Source organism: Chrysochloris asiatica, unplaced genomic scaffold, assembly GCF_000296735.1.
Source record: "Chrysochloris asiatica unplaced genomic scaffold, ChrAsi1.0 scaffold00289, whole genome shotgun sequence".
In the NCBI taxonomy this organism is placed as follows: Eukaryota; Metazoa; Chordata; class Mammalia; order Afrosoricida; family Chrysochloridae; genus Chrysochloris; species Chrysochloris asiatica.
This window is the reverse complement of record NW_006408807.1, coordinates 1950526-1972001: the sequence shown is the minus strand read 5'-3', so window position 1 is coordinate 1972001 and position 21476 is coordinate 1950526. Positions and strand designations below refer to the sequence as shown.

Here is a 21476-nt window from a genome sequence, read left to right as displayed (position 1 = left end):
TATGAAGAAAAACGTGGCATCAGGATTGGAGGAAGACTCATTAACAACCTGCGATATGCAGATGATACAACCTTGCTTGCTGAAAGTGAAGTGGATTTAAAACATTTACTGATGAAGATCAAAGAGCACACAGCCTTTCGATCTGGATTACATCTCAATGTAAAGATGTCAGCTTGAGGACTAAGGTGCACCTGAGCCACGGCATGGTATTTTCAATAACCTCATATGCATGTGAAAGCAGGACAGTGAATAAGGAAGACCGGAGAAGAATTGATGCTTTTGACTTATGGTGTTGGAGGAGAATATTGAAAGTGCCATGGGCTGCCAAAAGAACCAATAGATCCGTTTTGGAAGAAGTGCAGCCAGACTGCTCCTTGGAGGCCAAGATGGCCAAACTTTATCTCTCATACTTCGGACGTATTGTCAGGAGGGACTGGTCCCTGGAGAAGGATATCGTGTTTGGTAAGGCAGAGGGTCAGAGAAAAAGAGGAAGACCCCCAACGAGATGGATTGGCAAAGTGGCAACATCGATGGTCTCAAGCGCGGCAACAGTTGTGAGGCTGGCCCAGGATCGGGCAGTGGTTTGTTCTGCTGTGCATAAGGTCGCTATAGGTTGGTAGTGACTCGATGTCACCTAACAACAACAACCTACTTCTTAAGTCTGAAACTGATCAAACATGCAATAAATATGTCTTAATGATTACTAATAGTTAAAATGCAGAGGGTTTAATTATTGCAATTATCAGTTGTCATTGAGTTGGCTTCCACCCATGGAACTCCCACATATTACAGAACTGTTACCTGTTCCAGCACTGTCTTCCTGGTCATTGGTATGTTCGAGTCCATTGTCATAGCCGCAGTGTATTTCAAGGGTCTTCCAACATTGGGGCTCATTTTCCAGCACTATGTCAGACAGTATTCTCTTGTGACCCATATGGTTTTTAGAAACTAATTTTCAGGAGCAGATCATCAGGTCTTTCCTCCCAGTCTGTCTTAATCTTAGTCTGGAAGCTCCGCTGAAACCTATCCATCCTGGTGCTATTTGAAATATCAGTGGCATAGCTCCCAGTATCATAAGTAATACTCAAGTCACCACAGTATGAGAAACTTACAAATGGCTCTGTCTGGCCCTGAGTGACTCCTGTCAGTTGAGAACACTGGCCTACAAAATCAAGTCTAAGATCCTCAATACTCAGTACAAGACAAGCCTCTCGAAGAGCTGCTCTGTTAGGTAGCATATACTGCAGCAATCCTAACCCTTCAGTTGTAGCTCTCTCCACATGCTGTACAGTTTCCAATCCCTATGCCTTTATTCACTTTGTCCCTTACACCAGAGTTGCTCTCTTCCTCCTGTTCCCTGCTCTGACTTCCTCTAGTTGAACCAGTACAAAGTGCCAGCATCACCTCCAGACGGAGCCCCTCTTAAGGGGCTCTCCTCTGAGTTCCCAGAATGCCCTGTGCATACCTCCACCATTGTACTTAGAACACTGTAACATTTCATCAATTTGTGTCTCTGCCACCCCTCTAGACATATTCCATGTACTCACAAAGTTTCCAGAATAGGGCTGAGACACAGTAGCTGCTCAATAAAATGCCTATGGAGTAAAGGGATAAATGAACTCAACTAGGAGTCCCGAGGTGGTGGATATAGTTAACATACTCAGCTGCTAAGCAAAAAGTTGGAGGTTCAAGTCCACACAAAGGTGCTTTGTAGGAAAAGCCTGGCAATCTACTTCCAAAAAGCCAGCATTGAAAACCCTATAGAGCATACTTCTACTTTGACATATGGGGTCGCCTGGAGTCAGAACTGACTCAACAGCAACTGAATTTTTAAGCATTGCTGAGCACTGTACTAGATATTACTTTCTGAAGCAGTTTCTTAATTTCTCAAGCAAGGCTTCCTTGACAAAACTAAATTTTGTGTCTCTTAAGGCTACTGCTCATTTCCTTGTCATTTGTGCCACTCTCTCCAGTTTAAATCAGTCTTTCTGGAAATGAGGTTCCCTATAATTGACTGCTGTCCACATTACAGGCCCATTAGTGTAGTACACAAGACACAGTTACCTTCCTTCTCAGGGACACCAGGCCAATTTGTATAGGGACGGAAATGACACTGGCTGTTGCCACTGCTGTATCACGTTGTAGATGCATGTCTAATTCACCCTCGGTTATCACTCCCAAGTCCCTTCCTTGCCTCCTGTTGACTATTGAAGAATGTTTGAGATTTGTGGTCCCCAAATGTACTACTGTGCCATTTTCCAAATTGAAATTCATTTTGTTATTTCCTGCCTCTATTCCTTACCTCTCTGGATTCATTTTTATTATGTTTTAGTCCTCAATGATGTTAAGAATACTTCCCAATTCTGTATTTTCTGCTAAGGTCATTAGGGTAGCACATGCTTCTTTTTCAATGACATTGACAAAATAATTAAATGAATTAAAATCTAACTTTGACCCTAGTGATTCCTACAGGGAGCCTGTCCAGAGAGTTCCTAAGCCATGGGTCACTGAGAATTTTTACATCCATTTTATCTCTGCACAGTGCTTCTCTCCCTGTGTGATGGTCACATGGCAGCAGCAATTGAATCTGCATAACATTCTTCATATGTCCTTCTAATGTTGTGTAATAAAAACGATACTGACAAGTTCATCTGGCTTGGTAGATCTCTAGGACAGGCCAAGTAGGAGCCCATTTTTATCTAAAGGGTCACACATTTTCATTCTCCATTATCTACTATATCGTTTTATACCATTTGGCCCCAGCATCTGTCTAGCTAAAAGTGCCCCCAACACTCACAATTCAGAGAAGCAGCAACACCAATTTTACGCAAATTATTCAAGAATATAGAAAAGGATGGAAAACTCCAAATACATTTGATGAAGCAAGTATAACTCTCATAAATAACCAGATAAGGACATCACTAAAAAGAAAATTATAGATCCATAGTCCTCAAGAACATAGACACAAACATTCTAAACAAATTCCTAGTTAACAAAATTTTAAAATACATAAAAAAATAATACATCATGATCAAGTGGGATTCATTCCAAAGATGCAAGAATAGTTTAATAAATCCAGGGTTATCTGTGAACTTTTGAACCCCAAAATAATGACCTTGCCACTGAAGGCTGAAGTCAAGAATGAAGCAGCCACCGGATCTGAAGAAAGGGGAAGCTCACAAGAACTCCTGGACTTACAGACAGTACCCATCAGACCTAGGGTAGATGGCTTGACAGCTTGCTGACCAGAATTTGACCAGATGAAGATAAAGAAGTGATAAAGATAAAGACGGTACCGGGAGCAAGCATAAATTGCTACAACCTGATCAATCTGACCTTTGATTATCGATGAAATTGCTTAAAATTCCAACCAAATAGGAAAGGATTCTCCAAATCAAGGATAAAGTATGTCTCCTCAGTACACTGGGCTGGTAAGGATGGGCAACTTAGACTTTGGCTACAAAAACTGGGGAGCTACAAAGGCACGAAGTGGCCGGCTTACAAGCTTTCATGAAGGTGTTTAAGGTCAGAATGCAGAGAATAAGACAGAAACCCAACTGAATAATTTCCCTTCTGTTTAGATGGGTCTGGTAATGAGGGGGATATGACTTTATGATACAATTGCGAGTAATTGTTTTTAGTTCTAATGGTGATTGTCACAACTGTAAATGTAGAAGAGGTGCAGCCTAAGGGGGGAGAACTTAATCTGTCATCTCAGGAACAGGGGACCATAGGACCATTAAGAGGGAAGAACATGAGAGGAGAGAGGGATCCTGACCAGAAAATCAGTGACAATAGAGATGGTGTGGAGGTGAGGGCATATACAGAGCCACAGTGGCCTCTAGGTCCATGGACTGAGAAAAACAGCATGACTGTGGACAGGAGGCTGGCTTGCAAAATGTGCCCTTTGGACATTTAAACTAATATATATTTACAATGTGGTATGTGTACACCAAAAAAAGGTAATAAAGGTAAACACTGTTGGCTAAGAGTACATGAAGGGTATTGTAATCATTACAATGATCTGCTGAATGTATATTAAAAAAGTATACGTGGGAATTGTCAAAATGGGAGGAGAGGTATATGTTAAACGTATCTTTGAAGTTAGCTTTGTATAGCTTAACAGTAATTTTATAAATTTAATCATAGCCTTTATTTTTCTTAAAAAGCATTATATAAAAATCTGTTTATGTCTTAATTTTTTGTTGTTATTAAGTACCGTGGAGTCGGTTCTGACTCATAGTGACCCTGTACAGGGTTTCCGAGGCTATAAATCTTTAAGGGAGAAGAACGCCTCATCTTTCTCCCGCGGAAATACTGGTAGTTTCGAACTGCTGACCTTGAGGTTGGCAGCCCAACTAGTAACCACTACACTACCAGAGCTCCTTGTGTCTTAATTTAGGTCCATATAAATTTGTATCTCCTCAGTTCTACTGAGAATAAAGTTTAAAATATTGAAGAAGAAGAAAAAAAAAAAAAAAGAATGGTTCAATATTAGAAAAACAATCAAAATAATTCACCATGTATATTTTTTTTAAAAAATGGAAAGAACCACGTGAGCACATCGATTAATCAATTAATACAATATAGGTATTTGACAAAATCCAACATCCATTCATGATAAAAACACTCAACAAAGTAGGAATGGAAGTGAAATTACTCAACACAATTAAGAGCATATACCAGACTCTTTTGGGTCCTCGCGTCCAAGATGACAAAGAAAAGAAGAAACAATAACTGTGCCAAAAAGGGCCGCAGCCACATGCAACCTATTCACTGCACAAACTGTGCCCACTGTGTGCCCAAAGACAAGACCATTAGGAAGTTCATAACTCAAAATCCAGGAGAGGCTGCAACTGTCATGGATATTTCTGAAGTGAGTGTCTCCGATGCGTGTCTTTGGTGCATAGGTGCTTCCCAAGCTGTACATGAAACTCCATGATTGTGTGAGCCATGCCATTCCCAGCAAGGTGGTCAGGAACCGTTCTTGTGAAACTCGGAAGTACCGAACACCCCCACCCCAATTCAGACCTGCTGGTGCTGTCCCACAACCATCACCAAAGCCCATGTAAACAATTGAGCCCTTAAAGGCTGAAGAAAAACTAACCTGCAAGAAAATAAAATGAAAATTATACTTTGAAAAAAAAAAAACAGAGCACATACCAGAATTATTCTCACTGGAAAGAAACTGAAAGCATTCCATTTATGAACAGGAGCCAGACAAGGATGTCCTTTATCAGCACTTGTATTCAATATTGTGTTGGAAGTCTTAGCCAGAGCTATAAGGCAAGGCAGGGAAATTAAAAAAATCCAAATTAGCAAAGACATAATCTCTCTATCTGTAGGTGATATGATACTATACATAGAAAATCCCAAAGACTCAGCAAGAAAATTATTGGAACTCATTGAAAGATTTGGCAAAGTGCCAAGGTACAAGATCAATATGCAAAAATCAGTTGGATTTCTCCATACTAATAAAGATGGCCCTAAAAAGGAAATTGGGAAAAAAATACCATTTACAATAGCCACCCACAGGATGAAATACTTAGGAATAAATCTAACTAGAAAAACAAAAGACCTATACAAAGAAAACTACAAAACACTACTAAAATAAACCAAAACAGATTTTTTAAATGGAAAAATACACCATGCTCATGGATAGGAAGACTTATCATTATGAAAATGTCAACACTACCCAAAGCAATCTATAGGTATAATGTAATGCCAATCCAGATTCTATCATCATTCTTTATAAAGAGATAGAAAAAATGATGAGGAACTTTATATGGAAAGGAAAGATACCTCAGATAAGAAAAGCACTACTTAAGAATAAAGTTGGAGGCCTCTCACTGCCTGCTCTCAAAAATTACTACACAGCCACAGTGGTCCAAAAAGCCTGATACTGGTATAACAAAAGATACACAGATCAATGGAACAAAACTGAGAACCCCAGAAGTAAATCTATCAATACACAGTCAACTGATCTTTGACAAAGGGCCAAAACTCATTGAATGTGGTAGAGAAAGTGTCTTCAACAAATGGAAACTGATTTGCAGAAAAATGAAACAAGACCTATATCTCACACCATGTATAAAAACAAACTCAACATGGATTAAAGACCTAAATGCAAAACCTAGATCAATAAAGATCATCAACGAACAGACACTTAATCAAGGAAGACACTAATGCAACCAACAAATATATGAAGAAATATTCACAACCATTAGCCATTGTTGTTGTTGTAAGTGCCACTGAGTCAGTTACTACTCATATCAACCCTGTATGGGTTTCCAAGGAGCAGCTGGTGGGTTTAAACAGCCAACCATGTGGTTCGCTGCCCTATGCTGATCCTACAGTGAGATATCTATAACAAATACAAGCCAGGACATGAGATAATATATATACACCAATGTTCGTTGCAGCACTATTACAATAACAAAAGACAGAGACAGCCTAAGTGCACAAACACAGAAGAATGGATAAACAAACTTTGGTACATACACACAATGGAATATTATGCAACACTGAAGAATAATGATGAATCTGTGAAACACTTCATAACATGAATGAACCTGGAAGACATTATGCTGAGTGAAATCAGTGCATCACAAAAGGACAAATATTGTATGATATCATTATTGTAAAAGCTTAAGAAAAGGTTTCCATACTAAAAGAAACAGCTTTTGATGGTTACCAATCAGGGGTGAAAAGGAGGGGAAAGTAATTCACTGGCTAGAGGGTAAGCACATGTTAGCTTGGGTGATGGAGAGGGCAATATACAAGAAGAGGGAGGGCTGCAGAAGAATAATAAAGATAGGTGAAAACACAAGGAAGTTATGTATGAACTAAAGAAGACAAATGTAAATAGCGATATATACACAACCTTGGAACAGTGTTCTGTGTGTAGACACATGGATCGAGACATACTCTGAATGGTCAAGGGTGGAAGAGAGGGATATACATATTTATATATGCCACAATTATATGAAAGTTTTGGAAAAGGACGTTTGTACGTGAGTATTTAACTTTCCAGCAAACACAACTATAAATGTGGTAAAGCATACAGCAGACAAAGTGATGAAAACTTCCTAGGTGTTACCAAAAATCCTAAGGCAATGAGTTTATGGGGTCTTAGAACCATAGTCTCAGGTCCATTACTAGTAATTATCAATGCATATTGATTGCACGGTTGATCAATTTCATATTGAAGAAGGAGGTAGAATTGATAATTACTAGTAATTAGAATGTAAAAGTTGAAAACATAGAGGAAGGATCAGTAGTTGGAAAAGATGATAACAGAAACAACACTGGCGATTTCATGATAGGATTTTACAAACCAAATGATCTCACCAGATGAAATGCACAGGAATCAAATTGACTATATCTGTGAAAAAGCTCAATATCATCAGTCAGAACAAGGCCAGGGGCAGACTGTAAAACAGTCATATGCAACTTTAGGATGAAGCTGAAGAAAATTAAAACAAGTCCACGAGTGTTGCAGACCGTGCAGAGGTTCGAGGCCCTATAGGCCCGAGTGTAACAGATCTATCCACTTGGCCGTTAATAGCAAATTGTTTTACATCTTAGTGTTCAGTTATATTTATTTAATTCCAAACATGAGCCCTGGATGTCCACAGAGAAATGCAATATTCCCCTAAATTTCTAAGGTCAAGATTTTCCCCCTAGAACCAAGGCAGTAAAACTTCCTCAGAGGACGAACAAGGACAGGTTTACTGGGATTAAGCAGGGAGGCTCTGGAGAAGAACTGCCTGGGGTATATTCACTTGGGGTGGAGTGGTAAATTCTGGGAATATGGGATTAAGGACAATGGGGGCAACTCCCTTGGAACACCCTGGGTTCAATCAGTTTGATCCAAGTGAAGGTTAAACCCAGTAAGGAAGAAAGGAATATTGGTTTAAGTAAGGTTTACTGGCTTAACTTATCTTAAAGATTGTCTCTGTGAATCATTAAGCATTGTCTTATCTGAATAATCCCATTCTTCTTCTGTAAAGATCTCTTCCTTAAAAAAGTTAATAAAAGACTCGGGTAGAGATAGTTCTGTGTGCATTCTTGGCAGCAGGACTATCTGCCTGTCAGCTTGTATCCACTCTGGTCTCCGAAGGTTTCTTTCTCTCTCGCCCCTCCAGACATCCCACCTAGAGTTAGTTTTGGGTGCAATGTCTGCCACAGAGCAGTCTGTCTGGCAGCTTGCACCAAACCTGTGTCTCTGTCTTCTTTGTATCTGTTTTCTCTGTCTTCTTTGTGTCTGTTTTTACTCTATCTCTATCTCTCTCGCCATCATCACCGGACACCCCATCTTCGGGTACCCACCCCCTTAACGAGGCCAGACCCCGGCACACGAGAGTCAAAAATGGACCTTGAACATATCCTACCTGAATTTAGAGACCATCTTAAGAACGGATTTGATACATTAGTCACTAATGACCAAAAAACAAGAGTTGTGAGATGACACCAAGAACACCATACATAAAGAAGGCAAAGGGTCATTTAAGACAGAAAATGACATAATGGATGTCAGAAGAGACTCTGAAATTTCCTTTTGAGTGTCGAGAAGCTAAACCAACCAGAAGAAGAGTAAGTAAAAAAGCTGAACAGATGATGTGAGGCTTGAAGGCAGACTAGGCAGAAAGCCTATGTAGACCCCCATTAGTAAAAACACAGAAAACTGGGCAAAAAAGATTCAGAACACGGTCCCAGAACTCTGATCTTCAGATAAAGTGCTAAGTGGTTCAAGTGCTTATCAGGAATAAGACTTGGAAAAGAAGCAAGAACAGAGGTAGCTTCTGATTTGAGGCAGCCAGCACATCCCATCACAACCACTTTGAACAGGATTAAATGGAGAATATCTAGAGATCACTCCCAGTGCAGAAACCAGCCAGTGATCTCCAGAAACAGAGGTGCAAGTGTTTTGTTTTATTTTTTTCCTTTGCACATGTTTTCTTTTGTTCTAGCTACTCATCTCTGTGCTGGTGACCAGAGAGGAGACCTGTATGAATAAACACCCCCAGGAAAGATCCTACATCATACGTGTAAGGTTCTGTGATGTACAGTGCGTGTGAGGATCTGTGTCTTGAAGAATCTGCACAGTGGAAGAAACTGCTCCAGGAGTCTCTTCCAAAGTGGTGATGGACAGCTCTGGGTTCTTTCTCACTAGGAGAATCAGCTAAATGGACTTCAGGGGAAGAAGAAAAAAGGCCCATGTTTAATCACATTGGCACAGCAGGAACAATGGGAAATTTCTCTGGTTTTGAAGGCAAGAGTGCCATTAAGTGGCACTAAAGAATTAGTCATTTTTTCCTGTGGTTTTTCTTTTTATTGCTTTGGGTTTTTTTACTTTTTGTTCATACCAGGGATGCAAGGATAGTTCAGTATTAGTAAAACAATCAATGTAATCCATCATATAAATAGAAAAAGAAGAACCATATAATCATACCGATTGATGCAGAAAAGGCATTTGACAAAATCCAACACCCATTCCTAATAAAAACTCAACAAAGTAGGAATGGAATAGAAATTCCTCAACATAATTGAGAGCATATATAGAAAGCCAACATTACTCTCAACAGAGAGAACTGAATGCATTCCCTTTGCAAACAAGAACCAGACAAGGATGCCCTTTATCACCACTCCTATTCAATATTGTGTTGGAAGTCTTAGCCAGAGCTATAAGGCAAGACAGAGAAACTAAAGGCATCCAATTTGGCAAATAAGAAATAAAACCCTCTCTATTTGCAGAGGGTATGATCCTATACATAGAAAATCCCAAACACTCAGCAAAAAAATTACTGGAACTCATTGGAAGACCAACAAAATGGCAGGGTACAAGATCAACATACAAAAATCAGTTGGACTGCTCTATACTAATAATGACAGCACTGAAAAGAAAATTAAGAAAACAATGCCATTGATAACAGCTACCCAAAGGATGAAAGATTAGGAATAAATCTAACCAGAGAAACAAAAGACCTATACAAAGAAAACTACAAAACATTACTACAAGAAACCAAAAGAGATGTATAAAAATAAAAAAGAATATACCACGTTCATGGATAGGAAGGCTCAACATTGTGAAAATGGCAATGTTACCCAAAGCAATCTACAGATACAACGCAATCCCAATCAAGATTTCAACAACATTTTTTGAAGAGATGGGAAAAAATGACCATGAACTTTATTTGGAAGGGAAAGAGACCTTGGATAAGCAAAGCACTGCTTAAGAAAAAGAACAAAGTGGAAGGGTACTATACAAGGAGGGAGAGGGCAATACATACGAAAGGAAAGGCTACATGAAAAAGGAAGATAAGGGAAGACTTAGGGAGGTTTGCATGGGCTAAATGGGATAGAGGTAAATCGTGATGTATACACAACCTTGGAGTCCTGGTGTGGCACTGTGGGATAATGCACTGGACCACAAGGTTGGTTTGAACTGCAAGGTCAGCGGAATCCAATTCACCAGCCACTCCTCAGAAATGCTATACAGGATTGCTATGAGTCACTTAACACCAACTTCACAGCAACACAACCTTGGAACAACAGGGTTCCATGATACAGGGATGAAGACATACTCAGAATAGGCAAAGGAGAGGAAATAATGTTTAGGGGCTTGACTGTCTAATGGATATTAGTTTCCCCTGCCTACTATTGTATGACTTTTAAGTGGTATATAAAGGAATATTGGGAAATATGATTACAGAAAGCCTGTCTTCAGCCTATAACTGATTGGCTTACCTAATAGGAGGACGAGAACTTGCCCAGGGAAAAAGACATTTTGCTAAGCCTTTGCGGAGCATGGGACCTTAGGTGAAATTCTAAGTCCCACCCAGTACCTTCCCACTTGAAAAGACAAGTGGACCAATCCAGAATGGCTAGAGAAACAGAAGATACTTCTTGAAAGACATAGCAACAGAAAGAAAAAAGGAGACAGTTTGGCTGTTACAATATCAAGCAAAATGTTTAACTTGGAGCCATCCAGAATGAAACTCAAAGAGAACACATGAGCATTCTTGTAGGCTCGCTGGTGACCGCTCTGGTTAACTTGTGAATATAAGTGGGTAAAATAAAGACATGTGCTAAGTTTGACCATGTTCCATAGACACCTGATGACCTCAAGATGTAAGAGAGAAGAGCAAGGGCTGGCTGGTTTGAAGTTCAGGGAGAGAAATGAACTCCAGAGCCCACAGACACTGACCTCATCCCATAACACCAAGGACTAGAGTTAAGAGGGAAGCGGCCAGGTGGTCTGAAGTTGCAGAATTCATGCAAAGCTCCCAAACTTGCAGATAGTACCCATTTGACCTAGCTTGGATGGCTTACTGACCAGAACTCAATAAAATGAACAAGTGTAAATTGCTACATTTTGATGAACTGGACCTTTGCTTATGGATGTAGTTTCCCAAAATTCCAACTGAAATGGAAGGATCCTTCATATCAAAGATCAAGCTTGTTTCCTCCGTGTAATGGGTTGATAAGAAAAGGTAACTTAGACTTTGGCTATCAAAACTTGGGGGCTATAAAGGCATGAAAGCTTATAAGCTTTCATGAGAATGCTTAGTGTCAGAATGAGGAAGGTACAATAGAGTCCTCACTGAGCAGTTTTCCTCTTGTCCAGATGGGTCTGGTGAAAGAGGATAGGAGATGATGGGATAGGGTTTTATGTTTCAATTATGAATAATTGTTATCAGGACTAATGGCTAATAGTCACAACTATAAATGTAGAAAAGGTGTAACTAAAACAGAGGAGCAGTTAATCTGTCATTTAAGGAACAGAGGACCCTAGGACCATCACGAGGGAAGAGCATGAGTAAAACATGAGATCGTAACCAGAAAAGCAGACAACAGAGATGGTGGCAGGAAGAGACAGCTCAGAGAGACAGAGCTGCTGAGGACTCTAGGTCCATGGACTGAGGAAAGCAGTGTGCCTGTGGGCAGGAGCCTGGATTGCAAAGTGTGCTCTTTGGACACTTAAATATATTTTCAGTGTGGTATGTGTACATCAAAAATGGAAAGGGGGGTAAAAATTGTTAACTGATGGTATATGGAAGGGATTGTAATAATTGCAATGATTTGTTTAATATAAAACTGATGCTCCGCCCTGTAAACCTTCACTCAATTCAAAATAAAAACTTAAAAAAAAAAGCTGAACAGAAAATTTCAAAGGGCAGTGACTCGAAACAGTAAAGTAGGTAAAGTATTATAATGAAATGTGCTAAGACCTGGAGGAGTTACAAAATCAAAAGGGAAGAAACTGTCCAGCATTTCTAAAGCTAAAAGAACTGAAAAAAAATTTAATACTCAAAGGATTCTATGGGCAAAATGGAGCCCTCATGTGGCACCATAAAATAAGCACTCAACGTCAAGGTCGGTTTGAACTGCAAGGTCAGTGGTTCACACTCAGCAGCCATTCCTCAGAAACCATATACAGAGTTGCTATGAATCAGAACCAACTCAACAGCACACAACAACGTGGGAAAAACTGTTGATGATGCAAGAAGCACCAAAAGAAGACGAAACGAATACACAGAGTCACTATGCCAAAAAGAACTGGTTGACGCTCAACCATGTCAAGTAGCATATGATCACGAACTGATGGTACTTACAGAAGGCCAGACTGCACTGAAGGCAGTGCTGAAAAACAAGGCTCCGTGAACTGATGGAGTACAAACTGAAATGTTTTTTTTAAAACAGCTATTGCAGCTATAGAATGCTTACTTATATATGCCTAGAAATTTGGAAGACAACTATTTGGTCAACTGATTGGAAGAGATGCACATTTGTGCCCATTCCAATGGTGACCCTATGAAATGCAAAAATCTTCAAATGTCATTAATTTCATATACAAGTGAAGCTTTGCTGAAGATAATTCAAAACCAGCTGCAGCACTACATGAACAGAGATCTGTCACAAAGTCAAGCCAGATTCAGAAAGCATACCATGGCTGATGTCAGATGGATCTTGGCTGAAACCAGAGAATTCCAAAAAGATGTTCACTTGTGCTTTATTGACTACGCAGAATAACACTGCTAAGAATGAGTATTTCAAAACACTTCATTGTGCTCATGAGGAACCTCTCCATAGACCAAGAGACAGTTGTTAAAAAAGAACAAGGGGATACTGAATGATCTAAAATCAGGAAAGATATGTGTGCCAGGGTTGTAGCCTTTCATATATTCAATCTGAATGCTGAGCAAATAATTCGAGAAGCTAGATTATAAGAAGAAAAACATGGCATCATGATTAAAGGAAGACTCATTTATAACCTGTGATATACAGATGATACAACCTTGCTTGCTGGAAGCAAAGAGGGCTTAAATGCTTATTGAAGAAGACCAATAAATAATATCATGAAAAACAGATATGACTGAATTTGTCAAAGACTTCATGTTGCTCAGACCAGCCTTCAACACTCATGGAAGTAGCAGTCATGAAATCAAACAACATATTGCAGTAGGCAAATCTGCTGCACAAGACAGCTTTATGTTCAAGAGCAAAGATGTCAGTTCAAAGACTAAAGTATACTTGACCCAAACCATGGTATTTTCAGTAGCCTCATAAGCATGTGAAAATTGGACAATGAATAAGGAGACCAAAGAAGAATCAATGCATTCGAATTATAGCGTTGTATTTGAATTACTTACTTTAAAATTTGCCTTACTGATGGACTGAAAGTACCATGCGCCACCAGAGCAACCAACAAATTTGTCGTAGAAGAAATATATTCAGAATGTTCCTCATAAGTGAAGATACTGAGACTTCGCCTCTCATATTTTGGATTTGTTGTCAGGAGGGACCAGGCCCTGGAGAAGGACATCATGCTTGGTAAAGTAGAGGACAAATGAAAAAGAGGCAGACCCCAAACAAGATGGATTGACACAGTGGCAGCAACTATGAGCTCAAACATAACAACAATTGTAAGAATGTTGTAGGACTGAACAGTGTTTCATTCTGTTGTGTTAGAACCGACTCAATGGTGGCACCTGACAACAAATAACAATATAACAACAGAGGCAGAGCCTGGTCACCACCAAGTGATTTAGCACATGGCTCTAGAAATTACTGTGCTATAAAACCAAAAGGACTTATACAAGACCTTATGTTTCAAAGAACCAAGTGATATTTGGAATGGAATCCCTCCACAGTCCTTGGTCATAGGATGCCTTTTTTGTTTTCTGTGCCAGACTACATATTTATACAATTTTCTTTTCTTTTCTTTTCTTTTTTTAAATTAATTTGCTAACCTAGAAGTATACATTTTAGGGATTATATCATTTTGTACTTCAGAAATTAGAATAAATAAACTTCAAAGACTAAGTTTGACAACTCAAAGAATATCCATTTAAATTACTTACTTAAAAATCTCCCTTATTCATGCATATAACATTAAAGTATATATTTTTATAAATGAGTTTTAGTCAAAAAGTTTACCAAACTTACTAGACCACTGAGCTAGACGAATCCCTAAGACTTGCTCTGAAATATTCTTTAAACTTCAAAATTATCCATTGAAGTTACCTTTAAAGTAAATAATTGTTGTTGTTGTTGTTGTTAAGTGCCATCGAGTCGGGTCCGACCCATAGCAACCCTGTACAGGGTTTCCGAGGGTGTAAATCTTTACGGGAGTAGAAAGCCTCATCTTTCTCCCACGAAGTGACTGGTAGTTTCGAACCGCTGACCTTAAGGTTCGCAGCCCAATTCGTAACCACTATGCTACCAGAGCTCCTAGCTTAGCTCAAAAAGTAGATTGTCACCTTTGAGTATTGTTCTCTTTTTAAAAATGATCTGTTCTTGTTATTAAGGGCTTTGAGTTGGTTCCGATGCATAGCGACCCTGGATAGAGTTTCTGAGGAGTGGCTGGTGAGCTTGAACAGCCAACCTTGCGGTTCAAACCGACCTTGCAGTCCAGTGCATTAACCCACTGTGCCACACCATATGTATGTGGGGGACTAAATGGACAACAGTTCCTCTAAAGCATAGATGAGAAGTTTGTGGGGCAGTGACTTTAGGTTACAGGGAGTTACAAAACTAAAGCAGAAATAAAGAGAATGTTGACACACTGAAAAATGTAACGAATGTCATTGACCAATATGTGCAAAAATTGTTAGAGCATGTTTTGCTGTGTATATTTTCACTAAAATAAAACATTTCTAAACTTTTTAAAAGTTTATCAGAACAATAAAACTATGTCTTTTCAAATTATATGCATATGATAAAATTATATAATTTCTCATATTTGGGACTATGCATTTTATTTTTTTAATTCTCCGGATTATAATTCAAGTTCACCTGTGTTCAAGCCACACCAAATTCAAGTTCAAAGTAACCAAAGATATAACTGTAGTGCATAATATACAGTATTATTAAAATTGTGAGATGTCTTCTTGAATAAAACATTTGTGATAAAAAAAATATATACCCTCAAATATTGTACTTGGAATCTAAGACAGTCTAGAAAGTTCTTCCTTCCTATCTATGTCCAGAAAGAAAGGACTACCTCTGATGCATAGCTGAGAGGAGGGAGAGCCACTGATCCTTCCCTTGGGGTGGGCCATGTCCTTACCTCTCATTTCCGTAGCTGAGGAGCCATTGGACCATGCCATCCATTTATTTCTGTGCCTGCTAATTTCCTGGACTTTGCAGATGTAGTGGCCCTGATCCGTGGACCGGAGGATCAACACCGAGAGCCTGTACAGTGCCCCACGCTGTTCTTCAAGGAGGTGCAGCCTCTGCCTGTTGACCCTGCGGCTGTAATTGCCGTAATACTGCACCACACTCAGCTTGGTCATCTTAATCATCAACGTTTCCTGGGTATCCGATAATGCAAAGAGCCAGCGCACAGCCAACAGGCTGTCTCTCCGGCGCTTCTGGGACACATGGCAATAAAGAGTGGCATTGTCCCCTTCCAGGAAGTCCACCACAGGCCCTGGAGAAACAGTGACGTTGAGGGCCCCACAGACTTCTGCAGAGAAAAGAGAAGGAGGAAGGTCAGGATCCTGTCTTTCCCTTAAGGAAACAACGTCTTCTCTTGAGGAGGAAGGAAAGTCCCAAGGTGGTGAACGGGCCTGATGACCTGCACGGCCAGGAAGGCAGGCTATTCAGTGCCCCAACATTCAATGCCACCCTTCATGATGACGAAGGCAGGATGGAGGTTTCCAGGGTGTTTGCTCTACATTGATTCCAAACACTGGTACCTGGACCCAGACAAATACTTTGAGTATTTTTTAGTTATTTATAAATTATTTATTTATAACTAACTTAATTATTTAGAAATAGTTTTGATGTACTCATGTTTAGAATTCAAGAGATTTCACATTGAAACACTTTGAAATTTTTCAATCTATATCCCATAGCCCCCTATTCTTCCTCGGTGTTCCTGACAAACATGGCACCTGACACAAGGCAGCACTGTGGGTTGCAGAACTGCCCTGGTACAGGGAAAAGCCATCATAAATGACACTTATCCACACTAGGTCTTCCTGTTCTCTGGGCCTGCCTTTCCAAGCTCCTTTCCCAATCGCAGCTATTTCAGATGTAGCCCAGACAAAGAATCAGGAACAGCCCGGTGGAACATACAAGTACCACAGCTGGGATGACAAGAGGTTCTCAGTTCTTACTTTAGAATCCAGATCTATGGTAGGGGTAGGGAACTGCTTTTTGGCCGAGGGCCATTTGGATATTTATAACATTGTTGTTGTTGTTAAGTGCCATCAAGTCAGTTGTGACCCATAGCGACCCTGTATAGGGTTTCCAAGGAGCAACTGGTGAGCTTGAACCACCAACCTTGCAGTTCAAATGACTTTGTGTTCTGGCGCATTAACCTACAGCACCACACCAGGACTCCATTTATAACATTGTTGTTGTTAAGTGCCATCGAGGAATCCTGGTGTGGCATTGTGGGTTAATGTGCTGGACTGCAAAGTTGGTTTGATCTGCAAGGTCGGTGGTTCAAGCTCACCAGCCACTCCTCGGAAACCCTATACAGGGTTGCCATGGTTTGAAAGCAACTCCACAGCATTGAACAACAACAATATAAATTTATGTTGCTATGAACAACAACAATATAAATTAATGTTGCTATGAAACAAGTTCCTAGATTTATTAAATTTCATGTTCTGCTTGCAGTTGCCTTGCTGGATGTTGCCCACTCCTTATCTATGGTCTCAAGAGTTGAAGCACAAGGATCAAGAATCAACAAGCTCCAGAACCAGGGAGGGATAAGATTCTCCAACACCCCAAAAGATGCTTCTGAGGTCCAGGCCCAGCCACCACTTTTTTTACCTTCTTAGTTAGAACGACCCCAAAGACTGACCATTCCAGCATCTGCTCTGCTCCAAAATTGGCCCTGGGTGGTGCTACTTCCATGTCAACCCACACCAGCCAAAGCAGCTGAGTTTCAGAGCATTACTGTCTCCCAAAAGACAACATAAATGGTGTCTCCAAGATTAGGTCATGTGACTGGGCTTCAGGGAGATCACAGAGGTTCAGTGCCATATATGAGGGAGAGGGGGGAGGAGATGGCATCTAATGGGCAGCACGAGAGGCTGGAGCTCAGAAAAGGATGCTTTGCAAAGGGTGCCCCAGAACTGCTTTCTATCCCAGCCCATCTCCATCCCGAAAAGTGCCATTCGTTGATCAGCCCGGGATGCTTCCTAAAGGTCACCTTCTAGTCACATAAGGGGCCTACATTTCATATGACAAAAAGTCTCTGAAGCCTTGTGCTTCAACTACACAAAGGGAAAGGATAAAAGAGATGAAGATTTGAACACCTGTCAAGAAGACACCCAGTCAACAAAGTTGAGGCTCTTTTGGGGGTGGGGGTGGGGGAGAAAGTCATAAAAAGTATGTATTCTTCCTTGTGGTGTTCAGACTGAAAGAAAGTCAGTATCGGTAAACAGGAACCATCCCATTTTATGGTCTTCACTATTGATTTAATAAATACCTCGAGAGAGATGATTTGGGAGTTAGTTTTCTTCGTCATCTCTCAGAAGCCAGCCCACCAGATAATATAAAATAATCCACCTATCTCAAGATCTTTAACTATCACATTCACACGTTTGTTTTTGCTATATAAAACAGGATGCTGGGGAGCAGGCAGTATTTCATTCCACTGTGCATAGGTTCACCATGAGTCAGAACCTAACATGTCAACAATTCATTTACAGCCTATGGAAATTAGGAGCTGAACATCTTTGAGGAACATTATCCATCCTCCCACATCATAATAGTATTTTATTCGCTGAAAAAATCATAGACAAAAATATATTTAGAAGAAAGAGATCAATGATAAACTAGACTCCAAGTTCTTTGTGGGTAGAAAGAATGGTCTCATCTGTCTATAGTAATGAAGGGCAAAGCAGGCCCAGAGATTCTTGGGAAATACTTGCAGTTCAGCAGGAAAGAGAATGTTATCTAGTACCCACCTCACTGTGAACAGAGCCATGCAGGGCAAACGAAGAAAGACTGCCCCTCCATTATCACCATGCATCCCACCCAATTTAAATCAACAGTCAGTCTGGGGGGCCTCCTCCTGATTGCTGAGGACCTATCTGAGGTCTACACTGCCCCTCCGGCCTGTCCAGTTAGAAGAACAACAAGTGATCCCAGGCTAATAGGGCCTCAAAGTCAGAAAGCAAGCAGAGGGAAGCAGAAACACAGCTGTTGGTTTCCAGAATCTCAGTTCCCACCGCCCCCAAAGGCTCCCCACTGGAGTCCAGAGAGTTAGAGAAGACAGGAAATCGCAACAATGTAGGTGGGCTGGGCCTCCTAGTATCACTGCATGAAGGAATGATTAGTTAAAATGATTAAAACCAGGAGAATGTACCAAGTGCTTCAGTCCCCATGGAAGGTCAGTTTCCATGCTGGAGAGAAACCAATAACTCTTGGACTTCCAAAGCCTTACATAGGAGCTCTTGTAGAGTTGGGATAGACTGACTGAACTATCTCTCCAAGATGAGCTTTCGGTTGCATTTTATCCATGTACCTTTTTACCTTCACTTCTTCCCTCATTCTCTTGGCATCGGTTTCTCTCACTGAGGTGCAAAGGCCCTGTGCACAGAGAGGTTCATTACAGCCCATACATCTATCTATCGCCAGCACAGCTACCTGCCTCTACTTTCAACACCAGGTGTTGAAACTGTGATACTCACAGCCCCAAAGGGTCACAAAACTTTGCCAGGAGACACAAGCTCCAGGATTGGCGGGTCGCCTTGGTATCTGTTATGAGCTTTCCCAGCAAAGCTGATGTTCTAAGTAATGCCCTCACCCTTGGTATAGGAGATGGCAACTTTTAACCCCCTATGTGGCTCCTATGCACATAGCTGGGAAAGATGGCACATAGACAGTGGAGAAAATGTATTAGCTGATGGGCTATTCATTTAGATATTAAGAGAAAGGAACTTGGTGTTCACTATTGCTGTCATGGTTTGTGTTGTGCCAGTTTTTATGTCCCCCACAAAAAACTCTCTCGCATATGCAATCAGCAGAAGCGTTTATTGATCTCTTCACAGCATGCAGTGGGTCAACCATCTGAGCTGATGGCGACCCCAAAAGCAGGCACGCAGGCCTTTTTATAGGCAGTCAAGGGAGGAGCATTGATGACATGTAACGAGCTGATTGGCTCTTATCTAGGGAGGGCTGCCAGCTCAGTGGGTTGGTAGTTCGGGAGGATTTGAGGGGGGAAAGGGGGAATGCCTTTAGGGAAGGGAAACTGACTTTTTCTAGTTGGGGTTTTTTTGGTATTTTTTTTTGGGGGGGGGGAGGGGTTCTTCAGTTTGTCCACTAAACTGCATCATCGCTGTGTCCCATGAGTATCGGCAAGAACAGAGGCCTACCCTGGCCCCCACCCAGGAAACCCCCACAAAGAGCTCATGTATTTGCCAAAAGTCTGGATGATGCCTTAAAACTTGTTGAGCAGTAAGAATTAGGGAATAAAGTAGACATAGTTTGGATAGTCGGAACCGACTCCAAGGCACATAACAACAAAAGTTTGGATAGTAGAGGCAGCTCTGTGTACAAGGATACCATGAATCAGCCAGACCATATTAGACTGCTTGTGACAAGGATCATGCAGGAATTTGAAACTGACACATTTTTTTCTTGAAACTGATTTAGAGAAATACAAACTTCTCCCAGACTACCCAGGTGTTCTTTCTGATGTCCAGGAAGAGAAAGGCATTAAGTACCAATTTGAAGAATATAAAAAGAATGATTAGTATGAAGCCATCTCCTGAGTTTCTTCAAGTTGTTCTCTTCCTCTACAAAAAAATATGTATTTTAACATTACGAAGAAGGTTTTGTTGGCTTTCAATGTGAGGATAATTGTTTCTAAGCAGTGTTTTTGTTTTTTCCTCCATCAATCCTAAACAGACTATCAGATAACATTTGTGAAATGTTTATTATAAATACCTCAAGGGCCATGATTGGGTCTGTAACTGCCAACGCATACAGGTGTGTCTGCTAAGACAGCCAAAAGTGAGAGAGCCCTTGGTAACATGATCCAACATCAAGGCCTACAGAGATAGGAGTTAGATAGATTAAACCAAGTTGTGGAACTCCATTACAAACAGAAAGATTGTAGTTCAAGCTTGGATTGCGAGTTATCCATGAGTATGTCTGGTAAAAGTTCTTTTCACGCTGATGATATCAATGAATTGAGAACTCCAGTACATTAAGTAGAGATAGTAAAGAAGCAGTAAGAAGACTTTTTTTGATGATAAAACAGAAGAAAAGGTCTGAGACCTTTAAAATTTTTGCTTCCATGAAATTCTATGGGATGTTGCTTTTTAAAAAAAAAAAAAAAAAAAAGGATTCTAATAGCAAGCATAATGATTAAAATTTTAAATTTTAAGATCTAATGAACTGGCAAAAAATCAGGCTCCAGGAATTGACAGAATATATATTGAAATCTTTCAATGAACTGATGCAGCACTGGAAGTGCTCACTAATCTATGCCAAGACGTTTGAAAGACAGTTATTTAGTTAACTGATTAGAAAAGAACCATCTTTGTATCCATTCTAAAGAGAGGTGCTTCAATGGAATGCAGAAATCATCGAAAAATATCACTAATATCACAAGCAAGTAAAACTTTGCTGAAGATAATTCAAAAATAGCTCCCATAGTGCATCGACAGGGAACTATTAGAAATTCAAGTTGGATTCAGAAGAGGGTAAGGAACAAATGATATCACTGCTGACTGCAAATGGATCTTCACTGAAAGCAAAGATTATCAGAAAAATGTTTATTTGTGCTTTATTGACTATGGTAAGGCTTTCTACTGGGTAGATCATGACAAGCTATGGATAACATTGAGAAGAACAGGGATTCCAGAACACTTTACTGTGTTCAGGAAGAACCTGTACACAGACTAAGAAGAGAACAAGGGGACACAGAACAGTTTAAAATCTGGAAAGGTGTGTGCCAGAGTTATACTCATTCACCAGATTTATTCGATCTGTTATTTAAT

At 40.3% G+C, this 21476-nt stretch overlaps 1 protein-coding gene across 1 annotated transcript in view; it reads right to left on the bottom strand.

Annotated features, from left to right (window-relative positions):
- The window catches only part of VSTM4 (V-set and transmembrane domain containing 4), a 256023-nt gene that overhangs the window by 225919 nt on the left and 8628 nt on the right, over positions 1 to 21476 (bottom strand). Inside the window, exon 3 of the mRNA XM_006874618.1 lies at positions 15575 to 15973. Within this exon, the coding sequence (XP_006874680.1) occupies positions 15575 to 15973 (399 nt within the window). The remainder of the gene's footprint in view (positions 1 to 15574; positions 15974 to 21476) is intronic.